The 21,393-nt window shown below is 52.0% G+C and overlaps 1 protein-coding gene across 1 annotated transcript; it reads right to left on the reverse strand.

Moving 5' to 3' along the window:
• Nucleotides 1–546: 546 nt before the first annotated feature.
• Nucleotides 547–21,258, reverse strand: LOC100122164 (F-box/LRR-repeat protein 14). Its single transcript, XM_003424027.4, has 2 exons — nt 18,475–21,258; nt 547–5,569 (listed from the first exon to the last, which is right to left on the reverse strand). Exon 1 carries the CDS (start codon nt 20,386–20,388, stop codon nt 18,523–18,525), a length of 1,866 nt encoding a protein of 621 aa, XP_003424075.2. The 5' UTR covers nt 20,389–21,258; the 3' UTR covers nt 547–5,569; nt 18,475–18,522.
• Nucleotides 21,259–21,393: the final 135 nt, after the last annotated feature.

The following is a 21,393-nucleotide window of genomic DNA, read 5'->3' on the forward strand; positions in this document are numbered from 1 at the left end:
GTGGGTAGCGATCGAGCCGGACCTTACGTAATTCGTCGGACGCTCTCGCTGCTAGTATACTTATATTTTTACAATTTTTCTACTTTGCATTTCGTCTTCTCCTCCTTCACGGATACACAAGCGTACGTTATCGAAAAATAAAATCTCCTCTTCTCCGCTGCCGGACGGGCAATTACGTAAGGTAACGAGCCTTTTCAGCTGATACGCGCGCGAACGTGATGCAAGAAGGGAATACGAGAAGTGGTAAAAATGGTGGTTTCGTAAAAAATGCGCTCCTCCTAATTATAAGTTTTTCTATTAATGCCAAAGTTGAGGTAAACTCGCCACCTCCGTGGTGCTCCACACACGCGCGCGCGGCGGCGGCGGCGGCGTGTTTTCGTCATTACGCAAACGCTCCAAATAAAAGAAAAGTCGAATGAAAATATGGGGATTCGTTGCATAACTTTTGCTTCATGGAAGTTCCAACGAATGCGAATCGATTTCATATAGGTGTCTGCGTGAGGGATTTTTGAGGGGGGGCGTAAATGAGACACGCTGATGCTGTGCTTTTTTTCTTAGAAAACGTAACATATTCTATATTTAACAAACATTTTTCATGTTTTATTATTTACATGTACACATCTCGTCGTATTTTCGCAGTGTCGGTGTGAAGTGGTGCTCGTTTATTTACAATGCAAATTACAGTAGTATACTCGCGACGAACTATAACGCAACGCATATAATAGGAGAATAGAGAAGGGGAAAATCATTTCAAAGTCGTACATAACTAAATCAAAATTTAAAGTCAACATTACAAAAAAAAAAAAACAAAATAATAATAATAAATCGAAAGAGTCGGCGGATCGGTCACCGCCGCGCTGCGCAGCCGAAAATTCGCTACGTCATCGTCATAATCCGTAAACAGATCTCGCGCTGAATGTCGAGAAGAAGGGGGAGGGCGACCAGAGAGCAGCATAATGCGGCAACTTTCTCGCGGCCGCATCGTTCGTTGCACGCACGCTATTTTTTCTCTCTCTCTCTCTTCATCGCAGTTCTCATATATAAATGTATACTTGCACGTTGCCTCGCATCACGCTATTTACACGCTATCGCTCTCTCTACGCACATGTAAATTCTAGTCGTCGCTCGCGCTTGTATCTTATTCGAGAGCAGCGGTTCGGCATTCCGCATCGATCGCGACGCATTATCTCGTTGTCAGTTACATAAATGCGATGACGCTACTGACTTTCCGAACGAACGAACGAACGCCTATCTATACCTATACATACGTGTATTCTCGCTCACTCTCGGCACTCGCGCACATTTTTCACATGTATACGTGTATATTCGCGCGCGCGCGCGCGTGTGTGTGTGTGTGTGTGAACGCGCTCGGAGGCGGAGATCAGGCCCGTAGACAGGCCGAAGGGGCACCCCGAGCGCGAGAGGTTTACTCGATATCGGCGCACTCTCTGTACAACATTATTATATAGACATATCGCATACGCGGAAAAACTAGGCGCAACTAAATGCAAGTGTCGTTGTTTCTTTGAGTTTCTTTGTCTGGTTCTTGAGCCTTAAACTAGATCGTCTCTGCGCTTCTCTCTATCTCTCTTTCTCTCTTTCTTTATACATGTAACGCTGCAACGAGTCGCCGTATCGTCGCTGTTTTTGTACACGCGCGACTGATAAGGATGCATTATCGCTTCGTGGAAAGCTCAAGCTCGGCTCTCTCTCTCTCTCTCTCTCTCTCTCTCTCTTTCTCTTTGCGCTTTTTATTCGCGCGACGTAGCAGTTGATAAGGTCCACACGCGTCTCGCGTTTTTTCATTGTGATTCGGGAGGAGCGCCGCGGCGTACGTAGGTACGTGGGTATACTGAAGAACGAGGCTATTGTTTCGCCGAGCGCAGTTTCGAGGATTGATGAGTCTTATCGGGCGGAGGCGGCTTACGTAAGACGATAGCCGGAGCGACTCCGAGCTCTCTCTCTCCCTGGCTTATATTACGCAGATCTCGGGGCCTCGGATTTTCGCGCTGCTGAAAGCCGAGTTTCAAGCATTATCAAAAAGAAGCTGACGCTCGGACACACGATCGGCTGCTCGAGCTGCTTCTATTCTACACAGCCGAGTGTCCAGTAACAATGCAGAGACTAGCGAAACGAGGCGAATTCGCGGAACGAAGTTTGATGTGAATTTTCTCCCTTATTGCGCACTTTTTTATTCGCTTCCCCTGTACACCTATACATCGCTGCTCTATACGGCTCTCCGAGGCTTTTCGGTCGATACTACGCCACGAGTCTTACGTGTACGGGCAGAAGCAGGCTAGCGCTGCAGAGTCAGATAGAACGCGGAGCAAAAAGAAGCATCGCCTATGTGTACGTCCTTTTTTCATCTCTTTCTCCCGCTCGCTCTCCTCGCACATTTCGTCCGGGCATTGTTGCAGGAAACCGGAAGCCCCACGCGCAGAGGGAGCAATTATTCCTCCTTCGGGCCGAGGAGGAAAAAATCCCGAGGAAAAGAATCCAGCCGGCCACGATCCTCGATACAGACTTGAAATACAGGCGAGCGAGAGAGAGAGAGAGAGGGAAAAAAGCACGAGAGGAAAATGCGCTGCGCTCGAGGTAAAGGGTTCGCTGCCGCCGCTGCTTCCTTTCCTCCCCGTGCTCTTCCACCCCCACGGGTCTTCCCTCGTTTTTTCCCGCTCTCTTTTTTTGCGCGCTATACTCTCGTTCCTTCGTGTTCCTCCTTTCCCTGTGCGCAGCCGCGTATATACGGTCCCTTTCTTTTTTCCGCAAGAAATAGTCGCTAACGGAACTCGATGTTTTTCCTTCGCGAATGCGTTCCGCATAAAAAAGTACGCGCTCGCGTTAGGAGTACACTCGATAATTTAAAAGCGAGCGCATTGGGGAGAGTAAAAGAGAGCGAAGCGTGGTTTTCGCGAATCGACGGCGGCGGCGTTTTGCGAAATTACGGGACTGCTACCCTTTCATTAGTCCCGCGGAAAGCTCCGGGAGACGCGACGTTTTGTATTGATAAAGAGTAATTTTCTTCCCTCGCTCTCTCGTGCGCTTTTATTTTCGCCTGGCTGTCGTCTTTATCAATAAAAAACGGGAAAATGGAGATTTGAATGACACAACAACAAGAACAACGAGTGATTGTCAATTTAAAATAGCGCTATCTATTTTCGACATGGTTAAAAAAGAATAAATCAGATAATCAACAACATATTTTACTAACGCAATTTCTGCTATACAGGCGAACTAGGACAAGTTCCATTAAAATTAATGAAAACATTCGAACAACAGTCTTTCGGCACGCGCGCGTATAACAAGAAGATTGAAATTATCCTAAATAATCACTCAACAAAAGTCGTCGAAACTCCGCCTTTCAATTACAACCAAGCGTGTGGCACCTTTTTTCCTCGAGAATGTACAATTACTCCTCGCTCTCTTTCCCTCTTTCTCTCTCACTACGGCAGTAGTAAAAAAGCCCTCAAGAGCAACAACTCGCTATTCAACAACTAGAAACGCTCGCGAACCGGTGTTTTGTCTCCCGCGACTCCAGAAAACATTTTTTCCGAGAACGAAAACATTATGCTTGCGCGGCGCGCGCGCGCACACAGGCGGTGAAAGGGTTGCCTTAAGCCGAGCGAAAGAGAGAGAGAGAGAGAGAGAGAGAGAGAGAAATCGACGAGTTCTTAACCCCTCGGTAGTCTTTCGCGCGGACGATAGGCTCTTTCGCGCGAGTAAGCGAAAGAGAGAGAAAGAAGCTGTATCTGCTCGCGCAAAGTGTCGCAAGGGAGGGAATCGGCGCAACTAATCGTAACTAACGCAACGATAGGAAAATAACTACAATCGCACATGACTAACGCAGGTAACAACAGCTGTGTATAGACAGAGGCCGAGGGAGGGGGAGCGCTTCGCGGAGACAAAAAATAACGGGTTGGCGAGCGAGCGAGAGAAAAAAGAGAGAGGAAGCGAGCGAAAGAGAAAGGAATTCGGCGCGAGCACGCACGATCGATTCGCCGCGCCGCCGCCGAGGAGGCGCGAGAATGCCAAAAGTATAACAAAAATACAAAAAAGAAGAAGGTAAGGGAAAGGGCTGCGCGCTTAACAACGTATATAACCGACTCTTCCTCGCTCCCTCTCTCGCCTAATATTGCACACGAGTACACACATCGCAGTGTGTCGTGGCTTGCGCACGTATTACACGATTCTTTGATGATCAGCATCACCCTAGCACATAATTCGCTAATTAAAAAACAGAACAAGGTTCGAGCAGCCGGCCGACATGCGGGCTCGCAGTGTACAAAAGGAGAGAGAATCGAGACTCTCGTCGCGGCGCAACGGAAATCCTATTAGAAAATACATTATAATATGTACGCAAGGAGAACGCATTGCGGCATATACAAAATTAATGATGTATGTATATGTATAATATATATATTTATAAAAGCGCTTCGTTGCCGGCCGGTGGCGCGTCCGGCGAGCGTTTCGTCGTCTCGTTCTCGTCTCTTTCATTTTCCCGGATCAATCGCACGAGGAACATGTTTCCGAATTGGCGCTCCGGCGAGCGGACTCGCCGAGCAACTACTATATGTATATAACTATATGTATATATACTTATGTGTATTACTGCTCCGACTTCGATTATGAGTCGCGGTACACAGGTATATGTAATACACATCGTCATCGTCGCCGTCGTCGTCATCATTACCATCATCATCATCATCATCATCATCATCATCATATCGCATGCACGTATACTCGCTGTGTGCGAGAGAGACGCAGGTCTCTCGCTTAAACATTATACAACTCGCGGCAATCGCACCTGCACTGAGCCATCCTTCTTCTTTCTTTATAATAATAAAAATAAAAAACAATTCTATATATGCAGTGTATATGGTATGTGTACATCGCGTGTTTGCGTGTGTGGGTGTGTGTGTGTGTGAGTGTGCGTGCGAGAGAGACAAGCCACCGCGCGCGTCGATAAGCTTGAGAAAAATAATCGATCCCTCTCTCCCTGTACACAATCGCTCGATTCCATGTAATACGTATACACTGTCTTCGCCGCGCGAGGTCCATACAACAGACGCACACCGCCGCGACGTACGGCCGACTCGTCCTCGTATATAATAATTTGTCGATCGCCGCCGCCGTGTGTATATATATATTTTTCGATGTACTCGACGCAGAGAGAGAGAGAGAGACACACACACACACACGCACGCACAGACACATACTCGCCGTATAAAGGATAGAAGTCGATAAAACGTACGCTCGCGAGCGCGCGCGGGGTAGAGAGGGGATCGAGCATGTATTATACATAGAGCGCGTGCAGCCGGCGGCGGCGGCGGCGGCGGCGGCGGCGGCGACAGAGCGAGAAACAGGTGGAAGTGCGCGGCGTGTGCGAGTCTTGAATTTATTCATGGGCCGGCGGAATTTCCGCTGTGGATGGTCCGGCCTTCTCCGCTGCAGTCGACGTTTCTGCACTGCCAGATGCGCTGCTGCTGCTATTGGCTCTCGTGTTCGCCGCGACTTTCCAAGTTCGGCCTGCGGCCGTTGTGCTGCTGCTGCTTCGACGCTGATGTGTCAACTGTAACATAAATGAGAGAGTCTCGATTGTAGTTATATTTTGTTTCAGCTGCAAGACAGCATTATCGTTGGCAAATTGTCCCCCCGTTTCTTAGAGTAAATAATCTACCATAGCAGAAGCAGAAAAAGAACGACCGGATGAATGTTTGAAGAAACTCTCCGCGCGGCTAGCGTACTCCGTCATAATTAAAATCGACTGCGGCGTCGCGCTGCTGCAGAGCCGATTGTTTTTATCACTGATCCGTCCGTCTCGGCCCTCCTCATTTTTTCAGCGTCGCGACAGTCGGCGTTGAAATTTTAACGAACATCAGACGCGGAGAGGACGAATCGAAAAGTAGGACTCCTCTCTCTCTCTCTCTCGGCGGTCCGCGCGCGCGGCTTTTCGCTGACGCCGTTGGTTCATTTACGCGCGTTTCCATGCTCGTATTGATTTTCGGAAAGTTTCGCCCGCGCCGCACTCCGCGACTCTCTCTCTCTCCAGTGTGCGAGTATACGGCCTCTTTGCATTATAGCGAAATTAACGAGCCGCCCTGCGCGAAGCTCTGCATTATTTCTCTCTTTTTCTCTGCGACGCTGCTTTTTTCGGCCGTACACAGACTGCAGGGAGGGACGAAAGTTTCGGGTGAATAGGAGACTGATTATAGATTCGATTAGACGAGTGGCTGGCGGGACTGCTCATTTTTTCATTAACAGCGCTGGTTATATGCGCGAGGCGGGACGTGTGGTTACGATCGGACACATAGGATATAATCGTCGCGCGCGATGTAATGATTCTTCGACTGGCTGCACACGAGTGTGTGAATTAAACGTTTTCCTCTCGATACGCAAACAATGTTGCAGTCGTTAAACAGTCATCAGCGCTCTTTAAAGGTATACGTATATCGTTTAAAAATCGATTTGCTCGCTCGCGCGCGGAATATAACTCGCGTTCGATCTCCCGCGTGTGTGTGTGTGTGTTTGTGTGTTGCTCAACACGCGCGATAATTATACCACCGACGACTCTGCGCGCTGCATATCGCGTTGAATATGCAGTGTACAACGTAACCATTCCTCCTCCTGCGAGAGAAGAGAAGTGCGACTCTCTAAAAAATGCATCGCGCATGCGACTTTACAGAGCCGCAATATTTAATCGATCTGTCCCTCATTAGCGCGCGCTATAACGTACGTATAATATGCAGAAAAAATCTCGCCACGAGGTTCCTGCCTCGAATTAGCATAAAACGAGTGAGAGAGAGAGAGAGAGAGAGAGAGAGAGAGACTAGGAGAAAAAGGCAGTGTGTGTGCCGTCGGCAACACAGGGTGCAAAGTTCACGCGCTGCACACATTATCGCGCGCGCGGTATCGCGTGGAAGGGGGGAAAACGACGATTGTAGGCCAGGCTTAAAACGCGAACGCGATTAACAATCGGCTAAGCTCACGGCTCGCTTGAGAGAGTAGCGGAAGCTGAAACGAGGACGTTGACCATGTCATTCGCACTTGTATAATTACGTGAGTCCACCCTATATATGCGACTGCGAGTGTAAGTGGCGACGCCGCAATTGCTTCTCTGCGCGGGGGAGTCTAATAAGCAGTGCGTATAGGAACGATGAGGAACGACGGGATTCGTGGGAGAGTCACTGGTGTCGAAGCTGCAAACTCGCGTATATATAGTAATTGGGATTTGATAGGCTTCCGTCGTTGTTTTTCCTTTTATTTTTTTCATGTCGGGGGAAACATCGAGCGAGTGTATTTTTTATTCCGATGAAAAAAAACAAACTATTATATTCCCTCAACGAAGTAATCACGCGGATTCGCGGAAAAAAATACATTTTTGAAAGGCCGCAGCGGTTTTTCCCCCGGCACACACGCTACACTTTCGCGCAAATGGACGGCACTGCAGAATATAGCTACAAAAAAAATACGGCATTCATTTGATCGGCCGCGACTATAAAGCTAGCTGAAATCCAAGCCGAACTGTACGAGCTATTTTTTTTTTTTTTCGTCCGGTTGCTTAATGCGAAACAAAACACAGAGAGCGAGCCGCGCCTAGAGCAAATATTTATTTTTAACAAACTCATTACAGAGCAGCGGAGAGAGAGCAGAAAATCCTGGGAGAGTATAGACCACGCTCGGCTGCTCCAGTTCTCTTCTCTTCTCTCTCTCTCTCTCTCTCCTGCAGCGGCAGCAGCGGAGCGGCGCAGGTATATAGAAAACGGCTGTGCTCTTCTCTCTCGCCGGTGAAAAATAACGAAGGCACACCGGACGCGACGCGCCGAGAAAGAAAAAGCGAAGCAGCCGACCCTCTCCCGCCCCCACTAGCTCTATACACACTCCGAGAAGGATGGACGGCCTCTAAGTCTTCCTTTAGCCCATAGGACTTTTCTCTCCCTAGAAGCGCTGCTGCCTGGGCTTATTCCCGTAAATTATGCCCGGGGCTGTGTGCGCGCGCCGAAATTTTAAGGCCGGAGGCGGTGATTTTCGGATACGAGAGAGCCGTAAAGAAAAATGATTCATTGCGATAGTTTGCCGATTATGGCTCGCATTCGGATTTCCAACGTTTTCGGAGGCGCACTTTATGAATCTACAACCTTCCTTTTTTTCTCCGCAGGACGAAAGCCTCTCTCGAAATCTCCGGCTGTATCAGAGAGACAGAGACTCCTCGACAATAAATCAGTGAAGGCAGCGCGGCGGCGTCTACAATATTCAACTTCATAAGGCAAATTCTGAGCGATGCCTCGCTCGCGCGCGCTGCAGCATCAGACAGACAGACAGGCAGACGGGATAGGAATAGCAGACACTTGCGCTGAATAACCGCGTCACCTGCCATTTTCAGTAGTCCCTCTCTCCTCCCATCCTGGCTTACTCGCACACACACACACACACACACACACGTGAAAGTTCCTGCGGTGCATAGCCTAACGAGTCTCTCGCGGCGGCGGTTCTCTTTCGCATAGCTATGCTCGAGACACACGTCCGAGGGGGTAGTGCCCCTGCAGACAATGAGTAACGGCGCTCGCTGCTGTATATAGGTATATACGTATACGGTGTGTGTACGGTGTACGACGAGGGAGGCTCGAACCCCCGCATCACCAATCGATTACAATGCCACCTAACCCCGGGGTGTGAGTGAGACAGAGAGAGAGAGAGAGAGAGAGAGAGAGAGAGAGAGAGAGAGAGAGAGAGAGAGAGAGAGAGAGAGAGAAGGGCGAGCTCCCCCAGCGAGAATAGTGGGTGCATGTGTGTCTGTGTGTATACTCCCCCGCTAGGACCAGCGACTTCCTCCTCTCGCTCTCACGGTCTCGCTCCTTCTCGGAGCGCGTTTTACCTATACGCTTCGACCTTCAGTCTTCCTTCTCTCTCGCGTTATTTCCTCGACTTTCCGCGACTCGTATCTCTATACACAATAGGGATTAAATCATCCGGGCTCGAATTAATTTTTAAACGCACGACACTGACTGACGTCCTCGGCTATTTGCAGCAGCTGTTTGCGATTAATCCGCACCTGCTTTACAGCCGTGTGCAACGTTATATTGAAAATCTCGTCCGGGGCTCTGTACCGTCCGTAAAAACATCGAGACTCGATGCAGATGAAGAAGAAGTAGAAGGCCTGCGCGCGCAACGTAACGAGAGTGAATTGTATGTTCGAGCGCGAATCGAGGCGCTGCGGAGAAACACACATCTATAATACACACACGCGGAGCCGGCAAGAGGCAATTGCTGGATATCAGAGACACTTAAGGAACGGCTCACACAAAATTATTAACGGCCGACTGTGTGGGCACATTTTTTAAATTAAACGCGCAGTACTAGTCGCCGTCGTCAATTGAGCGTAGCCCCATTCCTCTCTCTCTCTCTCTCTCTCTCTTACACACACATATTCTCAGGCGCGCGAGCGTTTTACGCTATATAGTTTAATAACAATCTCATTGTCGTGCAGCGCAGCGCAGTGTCGGGGACCCTCGTCACGTTTCCCTCCCGAGTCTATGCGCGTACGTACACACAGACGGGGATAAATATTTTCTTCTTTCTCTCTTCATTAGTCATGTGCAGCGCGTGACTCAGTTAAGCGGAGCTAGTCGACGCTTTCTTGAAACTCGCTTGTCAAAGGGCGTCGCGCGGCAGCGGGAAAATATTTTTAATTAATTCGAGCCGTACACACACGCGGCGCGCGGGGAAAATATTCCAATCAGCTGTTCTCAAGATTCTCGATCGCGTGTGCGCGCGTGCATACGTTTCGTTTGTTCCGCGGGCGAGGAAATTTAATTACGGGAATGCCGCCGCTGCCGCCGCGCACTTTTCATATACGCATATATAAAGAGCTAGGGAATTTTTTGTCGTATAGTAGCGCGAAATTCAGCGTGCATCTAATCAGGCCGCCCCTCGCCGAAGGAAGGCTCTCGCACCCCAGCGTATACTCGGCGGCGTTTAAAAACCGTTTCCTCGTTACGGCACTCCACCTTCCCACTTGCTCCTCGTCTTCTTCCCAGAGAGCTGCAGAGAGAGAGAGAGAGAGAGAGAGAGAGAGCCACCCCCTCTATCCGGTGCAGCGTACGTACGCGCGCGTATACCCCCCGACGAGGTTCGGGCCACTTCACATGGATTTTTCACTCGAGTCGTCCCCTCGCTATCGTCGCAGTCGACGTTCCCCCTGTGTCTTTTCCCATAGCGCGTAGAATCGAATGCATGTGCGCGCGAGGGCCACCCGCGTGTGCCCGCATGCGATCCGGCCTCCTCGACGTCGAATTTCATTCCGTAGATACGGCGAGCGTCTGCTGCCCCCGGTTCTCGGGTTTAACGGCCTCGGCGTCGAGTGCGTATTCTGCGCTCTCTCTCTCTCTCTCTCTCTCTCTCTCTCGGGGGGAGTGTATATAGCGCCGAGTGAGGAGGTCTCCGTGATAAACATTAAATTACAGCGAATGCGCGCGTGTTTTTGAAAAAATCTCTGGAAAGAACTCTCCTGCCCGAGCGTCTTCTTCTTCTTCTTCGTCTTCACACATTAATTTTCCTCCGTCCCGAGCCCGAATTTCGACTCCTCCCCGTAAACTACACACATCCGTCCCGAAGAAATAACTCTCGGCTAGTCCCTCTCTTCGGCGTCTGCGTAGCCTCGGCTCCGAAAGACAGCTAGGCCATAGCGGAAAGAGAAGCAGCGCAAAGAAGGAGACGAGACGCACACGCGATTAACCCCGTTCGATCGAGAGAGAGAGTGAGAGAGAGAGAGAGAGAGAGAGAGAGAGAGACAGGTGGCCCATACGGCTGCTGCTGCCGCCGCTGCTCACGAAAAGCAGAAGGAAACCAGACCCAATAATCATACGGCCGGCCCAATAAACGCCGCTGCACGCACACCTGTCCGCGCACGCGAATCCACGCACAAACACACACACACACATGGGTCGCCCCCGCTGTCATTACCGTTGTGTGTATCGTATATAATATACGCAAGACACATGCGCGCGCGTGTAGGAGCAGCCTAAATGCCTGCTATTTGCCCTTCGAGCTGCCGTGGCGGCTCTTCTTTTTTGCCTTCGAGAAAGCAGTTGCTGCCGCGGGCTAAAAGGGGCGACGAGGAGCCGGCTGCATGCGCTCCTTCTCTCTCTCTCTCTCTCTCTCTCTCTCGAGTCTCCACCGCGCGCCTTACGCTCACAGACACCGGCGTCAGCATTTGAATTTTTATCGGCAACAGCGACTTTGTTAAAAATTAGCGCTGTGCTTTTCAGGCCCGAGAGTAGAGCTCGATTCGCGGGGACTTAATTTTTAAATTGCAGACCGCGCGGGGGGATTTTAATTAAATGTCGTAACAACGTCGCTCGGCGGCGCGCGGAATGGGAGACTTTTTCATAAAGCCGCACGCGCGGGCTCGCGCTAACTTTGCGCAATGCCGTCCCAGTTGAGAGTAAAAAAGACGGCGATGAGGCAAGGCAGAGAGTCTCTCGGCTTCTCTGCATCGAAGTGTCCCCGAAAATTCCTCGAAGCGTGTGTAGTGTCCCACGAGCGCGTCACGCCATCCGTTTCCCGGTCACTTGCGACGGGGGCCATTGTGTCACATAAATTAAAAAAGAGAGAGAAGCCAGCAGCCGCAGAGAGCAGCAGCATTGTCGTTGCCGGGAAAAAGCTTCGGGCTTTTAAAGCGAAACGATAATCGCTCGAAATTCCAGAAAGCGTCCGGGCGCTATCTCTCTCTCTCTCTCTCTCTCTCTCTCCAAAAAGTCGAGACTCTCTCGAGAAGGTGCGCGGACGCAGTGTACAAGTATACAGGAAAAAAGAGGGAGAGAAGAGCAGCAGCAGACGGTCTCTCTCTCTCTCTCTCTCTCTCTCTCTCTCACTTTCGGTCCAGGCGTCCGCATGTGTGTCTATACCGCTAGAAAATACACGCGGCGGTGCCAAAGGACTTCCTCTCTCACTCGCGCGCGCGTTCTTTCGCCTCCACATACACGCATCAGACATTTTATCCGAGGACGAAGACTCCTCCCACAACTTTGAAATTTCGAATTCCAGCCGGACGGCGTCTATCTCTTTTTCGTGGGATATATGCGCGAGGACGATCGGCTTTCTTCAACGGCGCTGCTGCTGCTTCTTCTCTTTCTCTTTGAACGCCGCGCCTTCCACGAACTGCCTTCCAGTGAGAGCGAGAGAGAGAGAGAGAGAGAGAGAGAGAGAGAGAGAGAGAAGCCCTGCTGCTGCTCTCTCGGCGGCGCATCCGGAATCGCCGCTCCGAAGAAAAGACGACGCCGGGAGATAGAGAGAGAGAGAGAGGACTAATTTTCAAATTTGGCAACGCCGACACACGAGAGCTGCGTGCGCGCGCTGCTGCTCTCCGTGATTTGGCAACACGGCAAGCAGCAGACGGCTGCCCGAGCGCGCGCTCCTTCCTTCGTGCAGCACATCAGGCTGTCAGTGCTTTTTCCTTTTTCTCTCTCTCTTTTCTCCTCTCTTCTCTCCGGCTGCAGCGATGCCTACTTTTTTCGCGTCTGCGTCGGATTTATTGTTATTATTAGTCTGAGGAGAGAAGCTGTGTATAGGACATATAGCAGCGGTAGCGGCGCGCTCCGAAATGACTGTTTACGTTTGCGGAACACCGAGACACACCAGCTGATTCGCGCTCTCGCAAAACAAGGCATTTATCAGCCTACATAGCTACGGTAAAAATCGCCGATACGTATACACATATATATATATGCATGTAACGCGACGAACGAGCGAGATCCATTTCATGAGAGCGGCGATATCGCATAAATTCCCCTCTTCCCAGCAGAGCAAACACATTGTGTCCGGGCTTCGCTCTCTCTCTCTCTCTCTCTCTCTCTCTCTCTCTTTCTCACTGCGCAAACAGAGCACATACATATTACGCGGCTAGAAAAAACTCTTTTAATCTCCGCGTCTGGTCCCGCAAACAGATAGAAAGAGCAAAACGCTCGCGACGGTAAACAGCATCGATACGTACACACAGACGTACGTACGGCATACACGCGAGAGAGCTGTACCCCACAAGCAGCGGAGAGGCATATTTGTTACGCACATACGAAATTGCGCCACCGTCGCTGCCGCCGCGCTGCTACTGCTGTTATTACACGTTCTATATATCACGAGTCGTGAGCGAGCGCGCGCGCGGCCGACGTAACCCACATCGCGATGGAGCCCTTGTGTGCTGTACTGTATATATGCGGCATACCCGCGCGCACAGCTGTGCGGAAGACCGAGGAAATTTCGCTCCGAAGATTTAATTCGAAAAACGAGATCGTCATTTTTTCTAACAGGATGATTTTTTTCAGAGGAATAAGACGCCGCACGGCGGAGCTCTCCTCTCTCGGGAGGTCGGCGGCGCGTCTAGCCATACACCCAGGCTGCTATGCCGCCTCCTCTCTTCTCTCTCTCTCTCTCTCTCTCTCTCTCTCTCTCGTACTCTCCGAGTGAGAGAGAGAAGGACAGAGAACGCCGAGCGATTCACGCTTGAAATTCAGGTTTTCGTGCACACAGGCCGTACGTACAGCGACAGCCGGGCCCAGGGGACAGAGAGAGAGAGAGCAAGAGAGCAAGAGAGAGAGAGAGATAGAGAGAAGAGAGGAAACGAGAAGTGGGGGAGTAGGAGGAGGAGGAGGAAGCGAGGGGGAACAGAGTGTAGAGGAGAGCTCGGGCTTCAGCCCTTCGAGGCGGCTCGCTCGTTCTCGTTCTCTCTCTCTCTCTCTCTCTCTCTCTCTCCCTCTCTCTCTCTCTCTGCAGAGACGGCCGCCGCCGCCAAGGTACAGTCCGACGCGAAAGTCTGGCGTACAGTAGCGAGAGCAATTTTATACCTATACACTCGGCTCCGCGGAGAGGAGGAATTCGCCGTTTCGTTTTATCGTTTGTTTAGTATCTACTAGAGCTGTGTTTATGCCGGTGAAGATGGATGATTGATGCCGATCAACTGCACTCCGTTGACTGTGGCGTCGAATCACGCCTGAAGTGACTTTTGAGTATATACGCTGCGACTTGGCAAATTTACGGCGGAGTAACCGTTTGATAATTTGATCGGCGGCTCCGATTCTTCAAAGATTGTTCAAAAACGTTGAATAAAAGAGCTGCGCTAATTTCCAGCGATAAACCTGCACGCGCGAGATTCCGGGATAAATATTGCATTTTAAATTCCTGCAGCGTACAGGTTTATACTTTATTCGGTGTATAATCGATAAAACTGAATTATAAAATTGCAATGATTGTTTAAATCGCCGCTGCGATAAAAGCGGGGATAAAAGTTTAAATCGAGAGCCGAGAGCTCTCGTGTACGTATACAAAAAGTGCATAAACTAATACAGTATATCATTACACTGTCCCATTTTACTGCCCCCGCGGCGCACACACTAAACAATTTATACCTACATCGTTGAAGAATTAATTTCGAATTCGATATTGAGGATATGTGCGCGAAGAATAGATACCGTTATAGCGACTCTATATGACAAATATAGACACAATATTCTCGCACAGAGTGTGTACGTAGGGCTTTTCCAGAGAAGAGAGACGAGCTGACGCATTAGCATAGGAAATTAATTTGTAATAAAGTTATAGCCATTGTTGGAAACGCTTAAGGAAATAACCAACAAATTGCGTAGAAGACAAACTAGGTCTTTCAATTATCATCGAGACTCGAGCCTTTGGCTAAGTAATAATTAGTAATTACCAACTCGCTAACTCCATCTGCTCCGAAAATTCAATTCTCCGCGCAAAGTCAATTTTGTACTGCATTAAACTTTCCAAGGATTGCCGATGTGTATGTGTGTGTGTCTGTAATATATTCTCACGTTAAATTCACTTATCATTCGACAACTGAAATAACGAATCAATTCCTGGACCGTATATCAAAGCCCCGAAGCAATTGACAAATCACCTCGCCGTAACCCACACCCTTGGCGCGTCGTAAAAACTGCCCTCGCGCGCGAGCAACCGACGACGAGCGTACAGTCACCCAAAAATCGGGAAAACCCGCCGCAATGTGTCACGCATCCGCGTATCTCCCTCGGCATCTCCTATCAATCAATAATTTATGCAACACGCGCGCACACACTGAAATTCAAATCGAGCAAAAGCTCGTCGCGCGCGGCAGCGGCGAAAAAAAGCGAACAAGACTACGAGGAGAGAGAAGCGGGGATCGATTTCCCATTTAAAAGTCGCGCGCAGCGATGCATTATTTTCGATAAAACTGCGGTCAAAGGGAAACAATAATTGCGAGAGAGAGAGAGGGGGGGGGTGAACGAGCTTGCACGTGTGATCGCAGCGTGGCCTTGACTGATAAACAGAAAGAGAGAGAGAGAGAGAGATGCGGGGAAAAAAGACTGCGACGAGAGGAGGATGACAGAGAGGAAACGGGAGAGACAGCGTTATTGAAAAATCGTCGGGTCTTATATTCGACTGCAGCAGCAGCCGATATTTATGCGACGAGAGCAGAGCGAGCACGTGCGCGAGAGTGAAATTGTTTTATTATTCGCGGAAATTTCGGTCGAATTAACGCGCGAATAATCGATTCTCGGGAGTTTTGTTTACAGTTATTATCGTCCGTACGTTCTACATGTTCTCGATTATTCGCGATGAGTAATATGCGCGCGCTTAGAACGTCCGTTTCGTAATAGTTTGGCTATATTTTTACGAAATCCGTCGGAGAGCAATGAAACTTTCTACGACACGTCGCCTCGCGCGCGTTCTCTCCTCGTGCAATGCCCGATAGCGCGTGCAGTGCCTTGTGCCGAAACTATTAATTTCGTCAGAGTCAAGGAAAACCGTTATTATATTATTATATTATATTGGCACGATGCATTACAACGCGTCGTGTTGTGTTATAAAAAAATAAATAATATCACACGAGTATTTCGCAATGACTCATCTGCCTTTATCATCTCGGGCGTCTCTGCTAACCCAACGGTAAAGCCGTGGCAGTATAGCGCCGGAGTTATTAAAACGGAGCGCGCTTGAGATAAAGCCTATATTATACACGCGAGATCGCGATCTCGGAGTCGACTCGATGTTTAACGGGCGAATTTTCGAAAGAAATTTGAATTCCGTCCCGTCCGAGAAAGCTCCCGCACACGCGCGCTCTCTCCTTCTCCCTCCAACCTTCCCCCTATATACTGTGTATGTACGTATACTGTGTAGGTACACCCTTTACCCATCGACCCTCGCAGTAGTAGACGGCGCATTCGAGGCGCAAAGCTGCACCCTCGAATCGGGAGATGGAAATGCGAAGAGGGTGAGAAAGAAGGACGAGAGTGGAGGGGGAATTATATATCAAACGGAGAAAGAAACGATCGCAAGAAGGGCGAGCCGCTGCAGATAAAAACGAGACGCGCTATACACTACATCTACAGCGATTCTTCGCGAGGAGGAGGTGGGGTGCAGTATCCAGGAACACGGCGAGCTAGAGCGAGAGCGAGAAAGAGAGAAAGAGAAAGGGTGAATCGAAGGATCGAGGGGACGCAGCGCCGGTACAAACAGTGAATGAGGGAAAGAGAGGGAGAGAGAGAGAGAGAGAGAGAGAGAGAGAGAGAGAGAACTGGCGGAGGGGGCGAAACACGTCGACATTGTTACGGAATTGAATTTTAGGCCGCGAGCGTGCCGCTGATTACTCGCGTTTTGTGTTTTTTTCTCTCTCTCTCTCTCTCTGTCTCTCTGCTTTTTTTCTGCGCGCTCGCGAATTCCCACAGCATGTTAAAGCGAATGTAGCCAGCCGCCCGGGAAGATTTTTTAAATACCGCCGCCGCGGTGCAGTGTAGGGTTTGTTTTTCCTTTCGCTCCGCAGGAGTATTTCGCCGAATGTATAATCGCGTGGAAAATTCCGGCTTTTTCGGCGCATCATTTTTCCGCGGGATTTTCGATGTGTGTTTTCATTCACTCGCAGTAGCGCGACGCAGAGAGTGAGAGAGAATATAAACGCACTCGAGTGTGTGAGCATAGCGCGAAAAACAAAACCTGCAGCTCGCTCTCGCCTCGCGAAAATAAAAAGCCTCGGAAAAAAATAGAGGCGAAAAACAACGAGGCTCGCGCTAACAACAACAAACGCGTCTTCATTGTCCTCGGCTGCCGTGTGTGTGTGTGTAGATGCGCGCAGAAAGAGGTCGGAAAATTGATATGGAATTGAAGCCGGAGCTCGAATGCATAATGCAGCGAAAATTTTCGAGACGCGCGAGTGCTATCATTACGTAGCGTTTGTAAGGCTATCGCGCGAGAGCTTGATTGATGCGTCCGTGTACGGGCTTCGCCGAAAAAATCGGAATCGAAAAGCGATTAATAAACCCGTACTGCACTGTGTGTACAAAGGGACGGATTTACCCAACGGCAGCAGGTGGAACAATTAAAAAGGGGCGACGTCGACAAAAAAAAAAAGAGAAGCCCCATATATGCGGGCAATACTGTGCGCACAGCCTCTCTCGGCTCTCGCAGTTTATCGGCCGTTGCGGAGAGCGCACGGCCGTTGTTTATTTCCGTATAACGAAGCTCTAATTACCGCGCGCGGGGCCATTTTCCCAACGATCGCGATCTGCCGGCCGATTTTTCGCCCGAGAAGAGCCGCGTTTGTTTTATTCTATTTTCCTCCCCCTCCCGATATAGTCACGCTCATATGACCCCCTCGTTTTGGATTTTTTTCCCTCCCCGCGGAATGTCCAATTATATTCCTAACGTTCGCTCGACTTTTTGCTGCTGCGCGAGTGTGTGTGTGTGTGTGTTAATTAGTTCGCGTGTATACGTGTATGTATCGCCGGAGAATCTGCGAGAGCGCGGGTGGAATTCTTCCGGTTCCTTTTTTTTCGGGCTACGATATAATTGCACGGCGGAATTAGCCGATGCCGTCTCGATGCAAACAGCTCATTTAACTGCTTTAAAATGCAGGCTCGTGTGTATACTTGTATGTGGCTTTCCGAGAGCGTATATTAATAGAAATAATAATGCTTGGATATCGAGCGCGAGCGCACGTTTTTTCAGCGGCGAACGTTGTTGACTCATTTCGCGGAAAACATTTTTTTCCCCGTAGATCAGCTGTTGGCGTGTTTGTAGCGCGGAGAGCTGGAATATACTTATATCTGCGTCGATAACCGCGATTGCAAAAATCTCAAAGGCTGCAGTGTCGCATGCGCGCAGTAGCGGCGAGAGCAAATAGAACGCGTATGAAATATCCCGCGCTCATTATTCGAGAGCGCTTAATTGTTCGGCGCTGCGCCGGAGCGAGAGGAGCATTGTTGAAAAATACGCTCGGCAAAAGGCGATCAACGCTCTCAATTTGCCAGAGGGGAAAAAACGTGTCATCGACACCGCCGCGGATTATTATGAAAGCAAACAGCTTCATTCGCGCAACGAGAAGCCGTCCCGTGTTTTTCCAAACATCCGTTCATTCACACCGAGTCGGCAGCGCGCGAGAGATATCCCGATCGAGTCGGAGGAAAATGGAGAAAAATGCAGCACACTCACCGTGGAGAAGCCAGTAGGGGCTGCTGCGTGCGCTGGCGTCGAGCGCTATCACCGGCGCTCCTGCCAGAGTCCCAGGTTCAGCGAGATCAGGGGCAGCTTGAGGATCTTCTCGAGGCTGAACTTGGAGATCTTGGTGCAGCCGTAGAGGTCGATGCTCCGGAGCCTGGGCATGCTCTCGACTATGGTGAGGATGCTCTTGTCGGTGAGCCGGCTGCACTGGCCGATGAGCAGGGTCTCGAGGTCCTGCTGGGTCTTGGCGATCTTGTCGATGCCCTCGTCGCTGATCGGGCAGGCCGAGAGCCCGAGGCTCTTGAGGTTAAACAGGCCCTGGCTGATGTGCTGGAGCGCCTGGTCGCCGACCTTGTCGCAGAAGGAGACGTCCAGCGAGGATATCCTGGAGCCGCCCTCGGCCAGGTTGGCCATGGCGCTCTCGGAGATGTCGCAGTTGCGCAGGTCGAGCTCGCGCAGGCTCGTGATCTTGGCGATGTGCTTCATGCCGTTGTCGGTGATCTGCACGCAGAACGAGAGGTTGATGGACTGGAGGCTGGTCGCGAGGCCGAGGGATATGGACCTGAGGCCCTCGTCGGTCAGCCTCTGAACGTCCTGCAGGCCGAGGTGCTCGAGGGCGAGGTTGCCGCCGGCATCGCTGTTAATGCCGGCCAGGTAGCCGATGCCCTGGTCGGAGACGTGCCAGCAGCTCTTGACGTCGAGCCGCCTGAGGCTCTTGAGGCCCCAGGCGATGACGTGGAGGCCGCTGTTGGTGATGTTGGTGCAGCCGCCGAGGTCGAGGGTCTCGAGGTTCTTCAGACACTGGGCGATCTTGCCGAGGCTGGCGTCGGTGATGTGCTTGCAGTAGCTGAGGTTCAGCTGGGTCAGCGAGGAGAAGGGCTGGCTGAGGGCGCTGTTGATGCCGGCGTCGGACATGTTGAAGCAGCCGGAGAGGTTGAGCGAGTGGAGCTTGGGGATGCCGCGGAAGACGTCGCCGAGGCCGCGGCGCATCGTCAGCGAGAGCACCTGGACGCGCTTGATGCCGCGCTTCTCGAGGCAAGAGAAGACCGCGGAGGAGTGCTTGCGCAGGTGGAGCCGGGCCTCGACGCCCCGCCAGGCGGACCTGTGGTAGGAGGCCTCGCGCCAGGCGACGCAGACCTGGGCCGCGCGGCCCCGGTCCCTCACGTCGAGCTTGCTGAAGATGAGCGCGAGGATCTCCGGGTAGAGGCTGGACACATGGGTGCTGGTGGTGACCTGCTGGCGGACGGTCTTGGCGCTCTTGGAGCGCTGGAGCAGCGGGTGTCTCGCGGCCTCGAGCAGGTGCGTCACGCCCACGATGTGTTGCTGGTGGTGGTGGTGGTGGTGGTGCGACTGCAGGTGCTGGTGGTGCAGGTGGTGGTGGCTCTGCTCGTGGTGCGGGTGCCGGCCGAGCAGGAGGTCCTGGGGGTGCTGGTGTTGCTGCTGCTGCTGCTGGTGGTGGTGGTGGTGGTGCTGCTGCTGCTGCTGGCTCGAGGAGTAGAGCTGGTGCTGCGGCGAGCGCTGCGGCGAGTGCTTGGCGGCTGCAGCCACCGCGGAGGGGTCCAGGTTAGTCGGCGCGTCCGTGTCGGCGGGGCCCGTCTTGAGCTTCTTGTGGGGCCTCAGGTGGGGCTGCTGGGGCTGGGGCGGCAGGGCCAGGTAGGGTCGGTGCGGCTGGTAGCAGTGGCCCGAGCGATGGATCAGGGTCGTCGGGCCGTGGCTCGGCGTCAAGCCCGGCAGCTTCGTCATCAGCGGCTGTAGCGGCTGGACCTGCTGCTGCTGATAGTGGATGGGCTGCTGGTGCTGGGCCGGCTGCTGCTGCTGCTGCTGCTGCTCACGCTGCTGCTGCTGCTGCTGCTGCTGCTGCTGCTGCTCACGCTGTTCACGCTGATCGCGGCCAGCGCCTTCCATGCTACGACTGCCTGGCTCTCAGCTCGTCGTCGCCAGGCTACCCGGCTCCGGCTGGGCGACTCGCTTCTGTACCGATCAGCTGCGGCGGGGGCGAGAGACGCGCAGAGCGTCAGCGTCTCATGGGCGCGCGATTTTTCCCGAGAGAGTCTCGGCGACTGCGGAATGCGCGACGTCGAGGCGACAGAGAGACTGTGCGCTGCGAGAGAGCGGCGCGGAGCGGGAGGAAGGAAGGAGCGAGACAGAGACGGACGTCGAGAGAGAGGGAGAGAAGGAGAGAGGGAGAGAGGGAGAGAGAGAGACGGGCGGTATTCGGGGGAATGAGTGCGTGAAAGGAAAAGCTGGCGCCGCTGCTGCTGGCCGTGTCACTGGTTCAGGAATATTTCGTGCGCCGTTTGCGTCGCATCAAGGCCCGCGTATAACCTCCAAAAGCGGCGGCTTTCCAATCTTCCTCGCGCCTTCTTCTTGTGCGCGCGAGCGATAGCGCCTCGAGCTCGTAATCTCTCGGGGAGCGCGTGGAAGAAACCCGCGTCGCGACGTTTTCTGCGCACTGACTCTAGCACGAGGTCGAAAGACCAACCGAAACTCTATTCACTGATGCAAAGGTATCCTTCTTCGAGACGATCGAGGTCCGTTGCCTATGCGCGCTGCTGGCCTGCTGCTGTGTTGCACAACACGCGTCTCCCTCTCTGCGTGCGCACGTATACGTGCAGAGATAGTCGCACACGAGCACGAGACGTAGAGTCTTTCTCTCTCTCTCTCTCTCTTTCTCTGTTCGTGTGTCACTGCGGCTCGGAGCGCACTGACTGCTGCAGCTGGGCAGAGAAAGCGGGGTGAGCGAACCGAACGGACGCGCTTCCAGCCGCAGACTGGCGAAGCCGCGAGCGCGCGAGGGGGAAAACGCGCTGCGCGACGCTTCGACTGGCGGCCGCGAGGGGCCGCCTCGGGCGCGGTCCGCCAGCTCGCGGAGCTTCGAGATCGGACCGGCAGGGGACGCCGCTCGCCGGG

This window comes from Nasonia vitripennis, chromosome 2, assembly GCF_009193385.2.
Source record: "Nasonia vitripennis strain AsymCx chromosome 2, Nvit_psr_1.1, whole genome shotgun sequence".
Lineage (NCBI taxonomy): Eukaryota > Metazoa > Arthropoda > Insecta > Hymenoptera > Pteromalidae > Nasonia > Nasonia vitripennis.

Coding starts and splice junctions, on each gene's coding strand:
- LOC100122164 (XM_003424027.4), bottom strand. CDS start 20,388: ATGGAAGGCGCTGGCCGCGATCAGCGTGAACAGCGTGAGCAGCAGCAG.